Consider the following 18,188-nt stretch of genomic DNA (forward strand, 5'->3'; position numbering starts at 1 on the left):
ACTACTAATGATAATGATAGTAATACTAATAATGATAATAATAGTAATACTACTAATGATAATAATAGTAATACTACTAATGATAATGATAGTAATACTAATAATGATAATAATAGTAATACTACTAATGATAATAATAGTAATACTAATAATGATAATAATAGTAATACTACTAATGATAATAATAGTAATACTAATAATGATAATAATAGTAATACTACTAATGATAATAATAGTAATAATAAAAATGATAATAATAGTAATACTGCTAATGATAATAATAGTAATACTACTAATGATAATAATAGTAATACTACTAATGATAATAATAGTAAAACTAATAATGATAATAATAGTAATACTACTAATGATGATAATAGTAATACTACTAATGATAATAACAGTAATACTACTAATGATAATAATAGTAATACTAAAAATGATAATAATAGTAATAGTAATACTAATAATGATAATAATAGTAATACTACTAATGATAATAATAGTAATACTACTACTAATAATAATAGTAATAATAAAAATGATAATAATAGTAATACTGCTAATGATAATAATAGTAATACTACTAATGATAATAATAGTAATACTGCTAATGATAATAATAGTAATACCACTAATGATAATAATAGTAATACTGCTAATGATAATAATAGTAATACCACTAATGATAATAATAGTAATACTACTAATGATGATAATAGTAATACTACTAATGATAATAACAGTAATACTACTAATGATAATAATAGTAATACTAAAATGATAATAATAGTAATAGTAATACTAATAATGATAATAATAGTAATACTAATAATGATAATAACAGTAATACTGCTAATGATAATAATAGTAATACTGCTAATGATAATAACAGTAATACTACTAATGATAATAATAGTAATACTGCTAATGATAATAACAGTAATACTACTAATGATAATAATAGTAATACTACTAATGATAATAATAGTAATACTACTAATGATAATAATAGTAATACTGCTAATGATAATAACAGTAATACTACTAATGATAATAATAGTACTACTACTAATGATAATAATAGTAATACTACTAATGATAATAACAGTAATACTACTAATGATAATAATAGTAATACTACTAATGATAGTAACAGTAATACTACTAATGATAATAACAGTAATACTACTAATGACAATAATAGTAATACTACTAATGATAATAATAGTAATACTACTAATGATAATAACAGTAATACTACTAATGGTAATAATAGTAATACTACTAATGATAATAATAGTAATACTACTAATGATAATAACAGTAATACTACTAATGGTAATAATAGTAATACTACTAATGATAATAATAGGTTGATATGAGACCACTCCCCTAACCCACAAATGTGGGAGCTGTAGGCCCCTAACTCAGCAAATGTACGAGTCACCTAGCCCTTTTTAAGCTATTCTTCAAATATATAAGATCCTTGAATATAAGGAATTATGAGATCATTTGTCTTCAACTGAATATAAACCATTTAAATGTAGTTTCACTCCAGTTATTTGACATTGAAAAATACCTTATTGGATGGTGTTTCTGTATTTCCTCTTACAGCATCTCCCTTGCCTATAATATATGCTGTCCCATACACACCAGAGGCTATAGAGGTCAAATGGAAGTCGTCTCCTCTTCTGAATGATACGCTTTACACCTATTCCATCAAATACTTCTCGGACCATCTTGATCTGAAATTTGCATATGTTGAGGCTAGCAATCCTCTGTACAGAATGGTTGATTTGAAACCAGACACCCTCTACATGATAAGTGTATGTATGCATGCATGTACATATGTACACAACATGCCCTTGAGTAGGAAGTGGGTAGAAGTTTGTTCAGGCATACACCTGTGCTCAGAAGAGTGGCGGTGTGTAGCTCATGTTTAGAGGCTTAGGGTTAGCCTGAATCAATCGGTTCCAGACGGTTGATCTAATATTGTTTACTCCAAAAACGATTGGTCTAATATCGATTAGTCCAAAGCTGATTGGTCTAATACCGATTACTCCAAAGTCGATTGGTCTAATATCAATTACTCCAAAGCCAATTGGTCTAATATCGATTAGTCCAAAGGCGATTGGCCTAATATCAATAATTTGGTTCCAGACGATTGGTCTAATATGGATTAGCCAAATGGTCTAAAACCAACGCCTAATTCCTAATTCCAGTGCCAAATTTATTTATTCTAGCTACAGCTATATTTTTTGTTATCGCCTTAGCCAGAACAACTTGGCATACAGACGCATGGCATAGACAGCTGGAGGTGCTAGTAGGCTCTGCGCATGTGAGAATTTTTAGGCTAATTTTCAAATTACAAAGCATGAATTGTGTTTTAGTATTTGTAAAGTTCTTTTTGTTCATAAAAATTACTTGAATTTACATGTACATTTAATCCTAGAAAATTTCCGCTACTCTATAATTTGTTTCCACTAAATACAAGTCTCTGATTTAAGTTTTCATATTTCTATCTTTGTCTTTGCACCAATTTTAAACTAATCGCCATTAGACCAGATTGTACATTAGACCAAATTGTATATTAGACCAAATTGTATATTAAACCAAATTGTATATTAAACCAAAATGTACATTAGACCAAAATGTACATTAGACCAAATTGTAAATTAGACCAAAATGTACATTAGACCAAAATGTACATTAGACCAAATTGTACATTAGACCAAATTGTATATTAAACCAAAATGTACATTAGACCAAATTGTATATTAAACCAAAATGTACATTAGACCAAATTGTAAATTAGACCAAAATGTACATTAGACCAAAATGTACATTAGACCAGATTGTACATTAGACCAAATTGTACATTAGACCAAATTGTATATTAAACCAAATTGTATATTAAACCAAAATGTACATTAGACCAAAATGTACATTAGACCAAATTGTAAATTAGACCAAAATGTACATTAGACCAAAATGTACATTAGACCAAATTGTACATTAGACCAAATTGTATATTAAACCAAAATGTACATTAGACCAAATTGTATATTAAACCAAAATTTACATTAGACCAAATTGTACATTAGACCAAATTGTACATTAGACCAAATTGTATATTAAACCAAAATTTACATTAGACCAAATTGTACATTAGACCAAATTGTACATTAGACCAAATTGTATATTAAACCAAAATGTACATTAGACCAAAATTTACATTAGACCAAATTGTATATTAGACCAAATTGTACATTAGACCAAATTGTATATTAAACCAAAATGTACATTAGACCAAATTGTATATTAAACCAAAATTTACATTAGACCAAATTGTACATTAGACCAAATTGTACATTAGACCAAATTGTATATTAAACCAAAATTTACATTAGACCAAATTGTACATTAGACCAAATTGTACATTAGACCAAATTGTATATTAAACCAAAATGTACATTAGACCAAAATTTACATTAGACCAAATTGTACATTAGACCAAATTTCATATTAAACAAATTAGTTTTAAGCTAAATGTCTTTGGACTAATTTGTCTATCAAACCAGTTTGATTTAGACAAATTAGTATTACACCAATCGATGTTAGAACAATCATACCAAGCCGAATCAATAGGGGTGACAAAAAGAGCAGCCTGTTTTCTATGTTATTTTTAACTTTTCACATTCTTTGACTCTGATGAGCAAAGCTTAACTTGCTTTCTTGCCTATCATCAATGGTATGAATTAAACACTTTGATACGAAGAGGCATCTGCAAAAGATATCTAATTTTCACATTACCTTTCTCCTTTAGTTCCAAAGAAATTTTGAACAATGCTTTGAAATAGTTCATTAAATCACTAAAGTGATAGTATAAAACGCATTAAACTATAAAATTGGAAGAACAGGCTATGGCTAGCCTGAGAGTATTGAAGTTAAAAGTTAGTGAGGTTCATTCTCACTAGTGAGGCTGAAATCAGTAGGCTTTCGCTATTCTTAATATTTCAAATTTTTTGATACTTTTGGCAACTAATCAACCATTTGCTGCAGCTGCCAGTCATTGGTTATTCTGACTAGCAACCTGCAAAGCGATATTTGAAAATGACAACATACAGGTGTTAGTCTGCTACTGGCAACTTATTAATTAGCAAACTGGCAACTTGCTAATTTGCATTGCAGGCTAACTATTTTTGATATTATATGAATTTCTTATATGCCATATGTCAAATATGCCACAAGTCCTTGGCTATTTTGACTAGTTACTTGAAAACTAGTACTTGCAACTGGCAGGTTGCATTTGCTAGTTTGAAAATGGCAACTTGCCTGTTGCAAACTAGCAACTTGCCAACTACAAAGCTTTTGCGTATGTAAATTTTAACAATGGGACTAAATAAGCCCCAAAATGCCACAAAATAAGCCCTAAGCAACAAAATCATGGACTGAATCAATTAATCTACTGGCAGTTTTTTAATGTTTATAGTTAAAAGCGATTACTCCAGCTTCAATTGGTCTCAACGAAAATAATATAGTGCTTGCAGATGTCTGAGATTTTCATGTCAGATTAAAGCAAGTGAGATTTTATTGTTGATTTCTTAATGCAGATGCAGGTAGACTGTAGGAGTGACGATGAATCACTCTGGTTTGCTGGTGAACAAAGTGAACGTACAAACAGAGCTAAAATGTCAACATTCGAGCAACCCCAGCCTCTTGAGGTTGTTGCTGTTTCAACTGGTGTTATCTCTCTCAGTTGGATCTCTCCTTTGAAAGATCAAGTTATAAGCTTTCATATAAAGTACTGGCCTAACGTAAGTTGTGCATATTGCTTAACACTTTCAAGCCTGGGCCTGAGATGGTCGGGGAGTTGTTTTCTCATCTGATCCCTTGCTGGAGTAAACCCAGCTGCATAGTTCCATTTTGTTTTTTGTTGCACTTTGAGTTTACAAATGATTGATAATTTTGCTTATTACAATTTAATAGGTTTTCAGTACGATTCCAAAGTTTCAAGTTGATTGTACTATTAGTTCTTGAGATATCACTAAAATACAGAGTGTACTTCTACTTAGTAAATAGTAAGTAGAAGTACCCTCTGTACTTCTTACTAAATATTTCTAATCAAAAGAGGAATGAAAAATGGCTGCTAACAGAACGTTAGTTTCTAATGACACACTGGTTGAAGTTCTTGGTAATGAAGGATAAAACATATACAAAGCTAGCAAGCTTCTTCTCAGCATCAAAAGCTTTGTACTAAAATGATTTGTTTTTCTATTTATAACAAATATACACTCTCTATCAGGCTCTGTGTACTTCAACTATTATGTTTTTTCGGTTATCTCTAAAACATCACATCTTAGAAAGTGTGAAAACAAAATTATCTACTCTATTTTGCTTCTGTTTATTATTGAATTCTACAAGCTTGCAGCTTCAAAAGGATATTTATTTAAAAAAAGAATTGTTCTATTCTAAGTACTTTCACAGTCTATGGAAAGTTGTTAATACAGCCTAGTATCAGGGGATCTGCTTGTGTATACAAGAGTAGGCTTGAAAGTTTTAATATAAACTTTGGTCTCCGGTGCTGGTCTTACTCAAAATTGCACTTATAGACATATTTGAACACATGCCAAGCTGCATGCTGCTTTTGAAGTTAGTTAGCCTATACCGTTATTTGAAATATCACCAGTTGCGGATATCGTATATCATCGACTGGCTTTGCTTTGCTCATCAGCATTAAATCTGTCACATTCAATAATGACACTTGAGCACCTGTTATTCCGTGTCATTACGCATTATTCTTCCAGTAGTAGAAGCTGACATGTTATGCTGGTTGAATCTTTACATGTAGAATACAGATTTATATCAAGTGTCTACCATCATGGAGGTACAACCTGATTCAAGCTATACAGTGGGTCTCTCACACTTGCAGTCAGATACCGAATATAACATTGTGCTAGTTTTGGAATACCCATATCTACGTGACTATACTCTTCCAGCCTTCTCTGTGAGAACCAACAAAACTGCACCTGCTGCCATTTCAATTACCTCCGCGCAGTGTAACGCAGAAAAGTATGTTGTTTGTTCAATATTATTCCTGCAAGTTGAGAGTAATCTAATAAACCAAAGATATTCGGTGATTATTCCAATTCTTTGTGCCTAATCGTAAATCTATTCTAAATTACACTTGTTGTTAAATTTTTGTCTTTATTACTGCATCATGAAAACCTTTGGTACGATTTTTTAAAAACTTTTTATGAAAAATCATCAATGATAGCGGATATCATCTAATATCTCAATATGATATGAGAACTACTAATTTCTTATTTCATAACTGATCTAATAATTTTACTTCCAAATTATGTCAGCTTTTTGTTTTCTTTGATACGATTTTTTATGAAGTTGTTCGTCTCATTTGATATAGATACCTATTTTGCAGCTCTTTAATGTGTGTCTACTCATTGTCAATCAAACTGCCAACTCAACAATATTTAACTGAGAAAGTATATCTTTTTTAACTTTTACATGGGTTGTAAGAGGATACCACGATATTATGCAATGTTAACACCAAACTGTGATCCTTCCCGAGCTATGTTTTCGCAAAGATAAAAATTTTAATTGTTTTGCCAATCCCACATGTTTAATACTCTACATATGTATGTCAGCAAAGATTCACACTAAATGCGTAACCTTGCTCAGAGCACGATGGGTAAGGGTCAGCGCTTTAAAAGGAGGCCATAATTTTGGGTGGAATATAAAAGAAAGTCCTCCTACGCACATGACTCAAACAGCCTCAATTTCCTGAATACTGTTTGATCACACGAATGTGGTGTCACAGAGAAGTTGCTTTAACTGAACATATCACATGCCATTTAACAACAACCTTCTTGCTGCTCTCTTCCACGAGTCTTGTGTTGCTTGCATACCATTGCTTAGGAAAAGTGCAGAAACCAAGTGTAGGTAAAAGTTAATGGCATCAACCTGTAGGTAGTTTGTTTAGCATAAAGACTCAGTTTTTATACAGCGATAGTGTAGTGGCACCTCGGGGCACCGGTGCTGAAGCCCTCTGCTGTGCCGAAAAGCAGATCATGTTTCTATAGGACACTGTAGCAGAGCAATGATTGTGCGACACCTTATGTCAATTTCAAGCGAGACCTATGCTGTTAATCACTAAGGCCGTTGCTATGGTGCAAAGATACGGCATCAAATGGATGTTTCGTTTCCAAACAGCGTCACTGAATCATGACAGAATGAGAGTGATGCAGCTGTTTTGGCCATGTAGGGAAGTGTCGCCACACTATCGCTATATGAAAACTTAGTAAAGTTACTTAGCGTTGGTTAATATCATTTGAAGCAGATTGCTGCATTTTTGTCTGTTGGTAGACGCATGGAGTTGTGCTTCAGTCTGTATAATTTAGTTAAATTGTTGTTTTTTTACCTTTTATATGAGAGGATCTTTCATTATCATCATCATAGTTTTTATATTTTTCATGTTGGATTTTATAGATGTTGGGTGGCAACATCAGGCAGCCATGAAGATACGATAACTCTGCGTATATCTTGTGGAGATGACTTTGCACCGCTGACTTATGAGATAAAATATAATCTGCAGCGCTTGAGCAGGTCTGAACTGCCAGAAGATATCTCAAAATGTTCAGTGGTTGCTTGGAGCACAAACAGTGTGGGAAAAGGTAGAGACATTTTCATTTTCTATATTACCAGTAAAAAAAGGATAGACAACTCCAAATATCCACATTTTTGTAAGTTACAGTAGTTATGTATATATAAAAAAAACTTATATTTCCATGTATATGTATGCTGTATACCTATGCTGTATATATATACTGTATATGTATATATATATCCTACATATATATCCTACTGTACAGTATATATACAGTATATACACTACTTATATACTGTATATATACTGTACTATTTATACTATACTACTGATAGTCCGGCATTGCTCGAGTAATAAAAAGATTTTTGCACATAAAATATATTTTTATGTAACATACTGTATAACAACAGTTAACATTCCAACTTGCAAACTTCATATCACGAGAAATTTTGTTTTGTGCATTTCAAATAAATTAAGAGAAACAAATATAACAACTGTAAAAGTTTTTCGACTTTTAAATTTCATATCATGAATGTTTTGTTGAAATAAATTAATATAAAAAATAAAGCCACTATAAAGGTGTTTAATTATAAATGTGTAATAATTAAAATCAAAATAAAGTTTGGTTTGCTATGATTACAATGAACAATTATTTGGTATACAATTATATGATTTTAATTCGTTTCAGTGTTGGCATCATAAAACAAAAGTATTGCATAGAGTGGTGTAGAAACTCATTGAACTTTTCTAATGCTGCTAAAAATCATCAAAATTTTATATACGTACTGTACGTACATATTAAAAATTAGTAATAGAATAATATGTTAACCTTAGTAACTATAGTTACCTACAGTAACTTTAGCGTATATAGTGTATGATCTACATTAAAATGTAACATTACAATGTATTATTTGCAGTATGTACCAGAAAAAGTTCTTACCTTTGAGACAGACACATAACATAAACGTTGAATTAACTTAAATGAATTTAGCTTACTAAACACGTACTTAAAGCTAAGTTTTAATATATATATTTTGCTAAACTAAATGTCAACTTTGTCATAAGCTAAAATTTTACCGCTTATCTGTTTTTGAATTTGTTTTTAATATAACTTATATCGAATAACACTGAACTAAGATAGCGAGCCTTGTATATCTCTTACAGGCTTTGTAAGGAGGAATTTTGACAAATAGTATATCGACATTTTCGTTATTTCGTCTTAATCAGTACACTAACTGTCAAGTTTTATTTTCTTGAAAATTTTTTGCTGATATTGTTTGGAAAAAAGGTGAAAAAATATTGCCAGCATATGGAAGATATGGAAAAAACATGGCAAAATATAGTAAAGTAAAAAAAACTGTTATAACAGGTCATCGGGACCTGAAGCACTATTAACTGACCACAAACCTCATGTTTTATACACCTGTGTTCTTAAAAGTTAGGAGTACTTTTTTTCTCTAGTTTTGAAGTTTTTCTGTCAATGTTGCGCTTGACCAGATGCTAATATTTTTAGGGCCAGAGTCTCCTCAAATACACTTTACTGTGGAGACGGAAACAACTTCAAATACAAGTCTTATCGTGGGAGTTTGTGTTGCTGGAGTTATCCTACTCACTTCTTGTCTAACTGCATATTTTTGTAAGCATTCCTTAACAATAGTTTTTGCAGTTGTATTTTAAAACAAAATTGCATTTACACCCAGTGTGATGCATTGGGCATAGATGTAACTTTTGGTAAAGATAAGATAACTCTGCGTATATCTTGCGGAGATGACTTTACACCGCTGACTGTGAGATAAAACACAATCTGCAGCAATTGAGCACTTTTGAACTGCCAGAAGGCATCTCAAAATGTTCAGTGGTTGCTCAGAGCGCTAACAGTGTGAGAAAAGGTAAATGATTCTTTATTTTCTGTATTAGCAGTAGAAAAAGGATAACCAACTCCAAATATCCACATTTTCGTAGGTCAACTGTACATAGACAGTCGAACTACAAATATGTAAATCTCAAAATTTGTCTGTGTGTACTTGTGTACTTCGGTATGTCCAGTTGTAGCTATTAAAATCTTGGAATGAAAAACCTGTATCACAGAAGATTTGATCTCGGAATCTCCTGTTTGCCAGGCAAATGCCTTACCAATTTAGCTACGCGAGATCAATGAATTCATTGGGCAATATATGTTGCTATGTAGGTGAAAATACACTACCATTCTCCATTACGACGCAACGTCGTTTTATGTATTAGTAAGAGCAGTAGATAACTAGCTTACTTATATTAGCCATTGGCAATGTGTCGGGGTAATAACAAGAGGTATTGTTTATGAGCTGAGTTTATAAGTATGTCATTGCTATCACTGTTTATAAGCTGATTTTTAATGCTCATGCAATGCCGGACATTCCGCTACTATATATACATATATGTGTGCATGCGTGCCTGTGTGTTTATACATTAACATTTTTTGTTTCTAGGATTGTGTAAAATGCAAAGACTGGCCGTAACCTATGCATAACCAAAAGCAATTGCTGTTGGAGTTATCTTTTCATACTTTAGGAAAAATAAGAATTCAATATCTAACATTATAAGCTGCAGAATTTACATTTATTTTATCTTTTAGGCTTTCGATGGAGAAGAAGGAAAATGAAGAGCTCATCACAAGTGAGATATGACACTCATACAGGAATGGTTAGCATGCCTTCCACTGATGTGAATGATCAACTAAATAGACTTTCAGGTCCCTTCTACACACTCACGGAAAACTCAGTCTATGAAGGAGAAGGGTAAGATGAATTACCTTAATGAGCCCGCTCTTTTGCTGTTGTAAAGCTATAGGTAAACTAAACCATAAATGGGTTTAGAGTTGCTTCGACTCAGTTCATAGAAATGGTAAAATCCGAACGCATTCGACACCATTTCGCTTCACTAAATTTGTAAGAAGACATTTGCTGCGAGACTACTTTACATAATAAAAATGCTCACTGCTGATGCATCTGAATTGATAATACTGGGCTATCATTCCCAGTAGAGGTAAAAAAATTCAGCATTGCAATCAGACATCCTGATTTAGTGCAACTAGTTGACTATGTATGAATCTATAAGTACATGTAACTGAGATCCGACAGAGTGTTGAACAAGTGTTGTTATACATCGTGAACCTTGGAAAGATCTATATTGTAATTCCTAATCGTTAAAACGAGTGGGTGCAAATAGAAGCGGTAAAATCTGAATGCATTTTACTCTATTTTACTAAATTTGTAAGAAGTCATTCGCTGCGAGAGTACTTGACTTCATAGATATTCTCACTGTTGATGGATCTGAATTAATAATACTTGGCTAAGCTTTCCCAGTGGAGGTAAAAAATTCCAGCATTGCGATCAGACATCTTGGGCTAGTTAATGCAACTAGTTGACTGCGTATGAATCTAAAAGTAACTGTGATCCGAAAGAGAGTCTACTTGAACAAGTGTTGTTATGAGGAATACATCGTGAACCTTGGAAATATCTATATAGTGCTAACGTAAAATACCCTATCATCAAAACGATAGGGTGCAAGTTTGTCAGCAGCAGGCAACTCTGAACCCGCTTAAAGTATGAAAACGCAGTGATTATGTTTTCATAGCATTTCAAAATTAAGAGTTTGAATCTCTGCCATGTATCATTATTATTACTAGAAGTTCCACTGTCATACAGCCCACGACCAAAGTGATATTGGAAAAAAGAAAGGGTTATAGATGGTTGAGAAATGCATGTATCATTATTATTATCATTATTAAATTACGAGCATCTCAACTGCATACTTGAGATATGAACGTAACTATTTTACATATTGCTTGTATGTACTCTCAGTTACTTTTGGTAGAATTTTACATCCAAAGAAATATATTTTTACCCATTAATATCTAAACCATAGATTAGCCTTCACGCACTTATGCATCGCTCTATGTTTTTAGTATGCAGGTGATGGTATTGTAGGGTGCTGCATTTTCGAGAGTCTGTTGTGGAAGAAAAGGCGTTTTTGAAGCCATATGATAGAAGTAAGCTTACTTTGACCAAGTTTTTGGGCAGTGGAGCCTTTGGTGAAGTGTACGCGGGTAAAGCCAAGGATATAATTGCTAATGACTCCGTCACACTCGTAGCTGTTAAGGTAAAAACCTTTGATCCTAAGGCTAGGGCATCACATTCAATTAGTTCACATTTTTCTGAATTTTAGCCATGATTAAATATGGGAAATAGAGTGTTTGTGGATAGACAACTTCTTTCTTATTTGGAGTAGTCTACTCTTTGAATAATATACCTGGTTCATAGGTGTGCGCATGAACAATTGTGTCTGTTTTACATCTAATTTCGTCATTTGAATGGTTGATTTGTAGAGCTTCTTATCAGGCTGATCTTTTTAGTTTAGCTTTGATAAATAATTCTGGTCTACAACTGCAAACAGTGTCACATCACTCTTTCTGAATTCAAAAAGTCAGCAAAGCTGTTAATTATTTTTAATTGAATGCGTTTAGTTATTTTTAATACAAAAACTTTGGCATACATCATATTTTTTAATCTCAAAAATAGCTCCAGTTAAAATTTTCTTTGTATAAGCATATATCAAATAATATAATAAAACTATATTATATATTGCACAAATCATAGTGAAAAATAATTTTCACTATGATTTTCACTAATTTGAGCCTACATTCAAAAATATAATTCTCTTCCTTCTGATTGAAAAGATTTTTTTCACAACTTGAAGTATTTGATATGATTTTATATATACTGTACTAGATACACGTCAGCATTAATTTATCTTTTTCAATTTTATGTCCTCAGTATCTACAGTAGCCTAGCTTCAAGAAAAACATTGTAATGATGTGGCTCATTGTAGACATTGCGGGCCGATGCTTCACAGTCCTATAAAGAAGAGTTTGTTAAAGAGGCTAAGCTGATGTGTCAGTTTGATTGTGAGAACATTGTTAGATTACTTGGCAGTTGCATAGACAAGGACCCATACTATATAATCATTGAGTTGATGAATGAGGGAGACCTTGTAGCGTTTCTCCGAAAGGCTAGGCCTACTAGGGTGAGCCCCAAACCATTTCTAAAACTCAACTTTGCGGTGTTATTTTAAACACAATGATACTTAAAAAGGAATACCTAAGTGTTTGTGCATTTGAAAGGCCATGGCAGGTACTTTAACTCTGTGATTTAGTTTTCATTTTAATCAATAGTGATGTTTGTATGTTTGACAGGCTAAAGCAGGTACTTTAAGCCTTCATAAGCTGGTATCCATATGCATAGATGTTGCAGCTGGATGCAAGTATTTGGAGATGTTGCATTTCGTGCACAGGTTGGTGTTAGATGACATACTTTGTTTAACTTCTTTAAAGTTAACCCTAATAGGCCTGAGGCTATACTCTTGCAAATTTTTTCGTAATTGACACACAAAAAGTCGTTTTAATTATTTTGTTATTCACAATTTCTTAACTAATGATTACATAGAAAACTAGCTAATAGAAAGGGAAACTGTTGTTACCAGCTATTCCGAATCATTCTTTAGAGATTTGGCCGCTCGAAACTGTCTAGTGAGCTCACTCTCGGAAGAGTCTGAATATCAGGTGAAGCTGGGAGATTTCGGACTAGCCCGTGATATATACAGAAATGATTACTACCGTAAGGAGGGGGAAGCACTGCTACCCGTCAGATGGATGTCTCCTGAAGCACTTGTAGATGGTGTCTTCACAACACAGAGTGATATATGGTAGGTCTAAGCACTTTTTGACGGAGTGAAATTACCTTTTAGATTTTTCTAAATTAGAGTTTTAAAATGTTTTCATAAAATTTGTTCTTGAAGGAATGGTCTTGAAAGTTTTTAATTCGTAATTTTTGCTTTGCTAACTGCAACATTTTGAATGTTTTTTTATATATGTTTATCATAGCTTTTAGGGTGGTTATGTTTTATATGCCCTTTATTCCCAATCTACCCATGTCATTTTTTGAAGATACGATTTTGAATGTTTGTTGGCACACAATGCTACGTAAGAGCAAATTTACATGTGTTCATTTCTAAAGCTGTTATCATCTACATTGTGTTGAAGGGCATTTGGAGTGCTCATGTGGGAGGCTTTTACTCTGGCTATGCAGCCATATCCAGCACGCTCTAACATTGAAGTTCTCAAGTTTGTCACCAATTCGGGCACACTTGACAAACCGTGCAGGTGTCCTGAGATGCTGTGAGTAAATCACATACTAACTGTAAACTGATTCCTCATTCGCTGAAAATAGTTTTCCTTACAGCACACAGCTTGCTTTTACTAGTGATTTTGCTAGGAACTGTCTTTTACCTGCTGGCTATTAGTTACTTATAAAAACTTTACTATAATGCGAGCTGCATTCATCCCTCTAAAGCCACCGCTGGATGTTGGGAAAAAATATTGCGTGGCACAGGATTCGAACTCAGACATTCAGCCTAACAGTTAGGCATGCTACTATCTGTGCCACTAGACCTTTTGCTGTATCTTAGAATCATTGTGCACACACTTATTACACATGATCATCTCTCACCGCACTGGACTGCCAATACCAATAGCAACATTGACCATGTGAAGTTATTAATAGCTGCATAAGTTAAAGAGCTGTTTACAGTGGGTGGATTCATTAATGACTTCTACATACTTTCTGTTATGAAACTCGACTAATCATGTTTGGTACATCAAATCAATATACTCATACATGTACATGACTTGTATAGTTATTTTATCAAAATGTCATGCTGGCATTTTGAGAACAACTACTAGTACTATGGCAGTCTAGTGTGCCATGAGAGATCGTCTTGCGTGAGGATAAACACAGAGAATAATTATGTGCACAAATATTCTTAAAGATGAACTTACACAAAATTTTAGTCGATTTTATCAGAAATTATCAGTATTTTTTATCATTTACAATTGTTTTTGATGTTTGAGGTGATTTGACTGCAGGATGTCAAAACTTTATCGCAGTTAAGACGCTGGAAGGTGAATGATTAGAATGAATTGTTAGAGTGAATGTAAAAATTCTCATGGTAATGTCATGAGATCGAATCCTGTATGAAGCAATATTTTATTCCAACCGTCAACTATGGCTTCGGACAGACGTATGGACACAGCTCTTATTATAGTAAAGATAAAGAATAGCTGTAATATGGAGTGAAATAGTAAAAGATAATATCATATTGTTTTGTCACATTGTAATGTCTCTGATGACAGCAACCAAACCTGTTTCTCATGCTTTTTTCTTTTCATAAAATCCTGATCAGCTTTAATATCATCTATTAGGAGTAGTTGAAGATAGCAAGTAGCAGGAATTTTAGTTTTGCAGTCAGAGCAGCAGGGTGTTTGTCATTCATCTTTTTAACTATAACTTCAAGCCAGCAGCATGTTAGTCATTCATTCATTTCTCAGCCATTTAAAGTACTACTAGCTACTAGTCATATGCTTGTCTGTTGGTTTGTTTCAGGTTTGAGATTATGAGCAGCTGTTGGAGTTACAATGCTGCTGACAGACCTACATTTTCAAACATTCACCAAACACTGACTAAATTCCTAGATGAAGAAATGAGTGATGAAATTATAACAGAGTTTGACAACTCCAATAAGCCACTTATGTCAGAGGTGCGATGTGAACGTTTTAAATTTTGGAAATCATAAAAACTGGCTACAAATGAGAATATATGAAAACTATAGAAACTGGTCTACCATAGACTAGCTGACAGCAAACCAACGTATAAAAGTTCATATACAACTTGCCATGGTCAAAATGTCATTGTTACGGCATGCAGACCGTTAGGAAGGAAGTTAGTAATCAAGGCTGTTTGATTGTATTTGACTAATTTGTAATTGAAAGATTAAATTACATCCTATCATGCGGCATTAATTGCTTAGTCCACTGTAGATCTTGTTATGCATCATTGTTTTATCAATATTTTACACATCAATATTATCAATATTTTACGCACCAACATTATCAATATTTTACAGATCAATATTATCAATATTTTACAGATCAATATTATCAATATTTTACACATTATCAATATTACCAATATTATTATGATAGTATTCAATGTTAGTAAAATATCTGTTGGTACTGTGTTGGCTAGCTGTGCATTTTATGTACATGTATATACTCTCTAGTCATTTTAAAAATTGCACATTTTCAATCTATAAACTGATCGAGCGTAGGCTAATGAAGACTTAGTAGGGGTCTGCATGTTTATACTTTTTATAATAATAATAAGTATAACATATAATAGTAGTACCATAATTATAACAATGTTTTTACTAATACAAAAATAGACAGTCAGAACTATATACACATATAAAATAGACATATGGAATAGACATATAGAATAGACATGTAGAATAGACATGTAGAATAAACATATAAAATAGACATATAGAATAGACATTTTATGACTAATAATATGCAAGTATGAAGAAATATAGATGATCTGAATTTTGCACAGAGCTGATATGAATAAGCTTTGAATATGTTAGCTGTTTGCAGGTTTTTTGTTAATAATGTTGTTGTAATTACACCAGCATGCAGCATTTAGTAATTCTTGCAGCATCTACAATACATCATTCTATGCAAATCATTGGCTCACACATAACTGTCATATTCTTTTTAGAATGAGTTTTTTGCTAACTCAACATCCAGTGGTGCTGGAGAGAATAATGCTAGTGCTGAATCACCAGTTTTCGAGTCGGAGCAGAATCTTGAAAAAGATTTCAGAGGTACCTTTTATCTTTGTTTCATTTTAGTTATCTCCTTGATCTCGTGAGCTACTAGCATTATTTGGAGTTGTCTCCTTGATCTCCTGCGCTACTAGCATTATTTAGAGTTGTCTCCTTGATCTCCTGAGCTAGTATTATTTGGTTTCCACTTTTGTTTGCGATGGCTTATACTCCAAAATGTTTGCTTAACTGTACATGGTACATGTTTCCCTTCCTCGTCTTATCATACATGGACTATGATTCTACCTATGTAGCCTTATTTGCTTAAGATTAAATGTTTCATTCTACCTAAAAAACCTTTTAAGAGAAAGACAATCCCAGTTTAGATGGCCTAAATATTTTGTTTTAAAAAATACCTTACAAACACAAACATGGCGTTGTCTGCTCCAGAGAAAAAAATATTTAAGAAAGGTGCAAGTTTTTTATTTGTCGGAAGCAGACAACTCACAGGTTTTAAATTAGCTCATGTGGATTACTATGAAATCTTGTTGATTCGCTCAATGAACAAACAAGAGGTTATATCTTGCTTGTTTATAAAGATTTGCAAAAGTCATTATTTGAACCAACTATACTGACTTGAGTAGCTAAGGTACTCAAAGCATCCAAAGAAACACTGGTACAGTCGTCCAATCTTGGCACGTTTAAGAAAAACGGTTTTAGATTATAGATGTTGTTTATGCTAAAATGAATATGATCATATACATTATTACTGACTTGACCATTTTGAAAGCAGAGTTTTTTGTCAATTACAATTGTCTTCTCATGTTATAAAGTTCCACTGCTCTCTATGTGTGGTAAGATCTTATGGGTTATTGTGATGCTGTCCCGCCCAACTGCTGTCAGCTTAAAACTTTGTTGTCCCGTGAAGTGTTTGCAAGATGTGTTATTTTAGTAGAACCCTTTTACATTTTGGTAAATTAGTGTCACCTTTAAATGTTAGCTTTTAATAATCATTTTAAGATGGTTGTGGGTTTTCTCCTATTTCGAGGTATTTTTACGCACCAAATATGGCTAACAGACTTTTTAACAGACTTTTGTATGATCTCTATTTATATTTGTATATTTTGCTCTTTTTAAATATTTAATGATTAGATAAGTCAATTGTGAATAGCTGAGATAGGTGTTTATTAAAAAATAATGACGTTTTTGGTTGTTTTCTGATCACTACCTCACTCAGTCAAAACCACCGTAACGCCATGGAAAACCCTGGGAAATCCTTTTCGTGAATGCTATACGATCTCTGAATGAGATGCGCAGTTTCGCATTTGAGCTCAGCCAATCGAATAGCATTCACGAAAAGCAAACTTCATTATTTTTCAATAAATACCTATCTCAGCTATTCGCAATTGACTTATTTAACCATTAAATATTTAAAAGTAGCAAAATATACTAATATAAATAGAGATCATACAAAAGTCTGTTAAAAAGTCTGTAAGCCAATTTCGGTGGGGAAACATATCTGCTATTTCATAACACCATACTACATAAAGTCCTCGGTCTTTTGATGAAGAAAGCATGCTATAGTAAAGTTACTTCTAATTCTCAGAGGCCCAGGTTCCAACTAAGCTTTTACTGTTACTAGAAGGAAGTACATTATCTGACGATTTACTTTCTGCTTGCTCGGGAGTGGCATTGAATGCTTGGCTGAGCTTTTGACACTATATACTATCTTGTTTGACAAAGTGTATTGCCATCGCTGTTGGTGCTAGAATACTGTCTATTACATTACAGTAGCTAGTAAACAACTGTTTCCTTACTATCGGCAAGTTTCCTGTACAACTTTGAGCGCTAAACATAAAATCTTTGC

General features: G+C 32.7%; 1 protein-coding gene across 5 annotated transcripts in view; it reads left to right on the forward strand.

Moving 5' to 3' along the window:
• LOC137403686 (uncharacterized) overlaps window positions 1-18,188 on the forward strand; it is a 40,634-nt gene that overhangs the window by 17,261 nt on the left and 5,185 nt on the right. For 3 of the 5 annotated variants that reach the window (XM_068089691.1, XM_068089686.1, XM_068089687.1), the window contains exons 6-19: window positions 1,618-1,829; window positions 4,617-4,820; window positions 5,855-6,075; window positions 7,510-7,694; window positions 9,141-9,263; window positions 10,239-10,401; window positions 11,593-11,764; window positions 12,494-12,688; window positions 12,858-12,955; window positions 13,166-13,366; window positions 13,704-13,838; window positions 15,103-15,256; window positions 16,276-16,381; window positions 17,155-17,175. In XM_068089691.1, the coding sequence (XP_067945792.1) occupies window positions 1,618-1,829; window positions 4,617-4,820; window positions 5,855-6,075; window positions 7,510-7,694; window positions 9,141-9,263; window positions 10,239-10,401; window positions 11,593-11,764; window positions 12,494-12,688; window positions 12,858-12,955; window positions 13,166-13,366; window positions 13,704-13,838; window positions 15,103-15,256; window positions 16,276-16,381; window positions 17,155-17,175 (2,190 nt within the window). The remainder of the gene's footprint in view (window positions 1-1,617; window positions 1,830-4,616; window positions 4,821-5,854; window positions 6,076-7,509; window positions 7,695-9,140; window positions 9,264-10,238; window positions 10,402-11,592; window positions 11,765-12,493; window positions 12,689-12,857; window positions 12,956-13,165; window positions 13,367-13,703; window positions 13,839-15,102; window positions 15,257-16,275; window positions 16,382-17,154; window positions 17,176-18,188) is intronic. The other 2 variants (XM_068089689.1, XM_068089690.1) reach the window with 1 other exon arrangement.

The sequence above is a fragment of the Watersipora subatra genome, chromosome 9 (assembly GCF_963576615.1).
Source record: "Watersipora subatra chromosome 9, tzWatSuba1.1, whole genome shotgun sequence".
NCBI classification, from domain to species: domain Eukaryota; kingdom Metazoa; phylum Bryozoa; class Gymnolaemata; order Cheilostomatida; family Watersiporidae; genus Watersipora; species Watersipora subatra.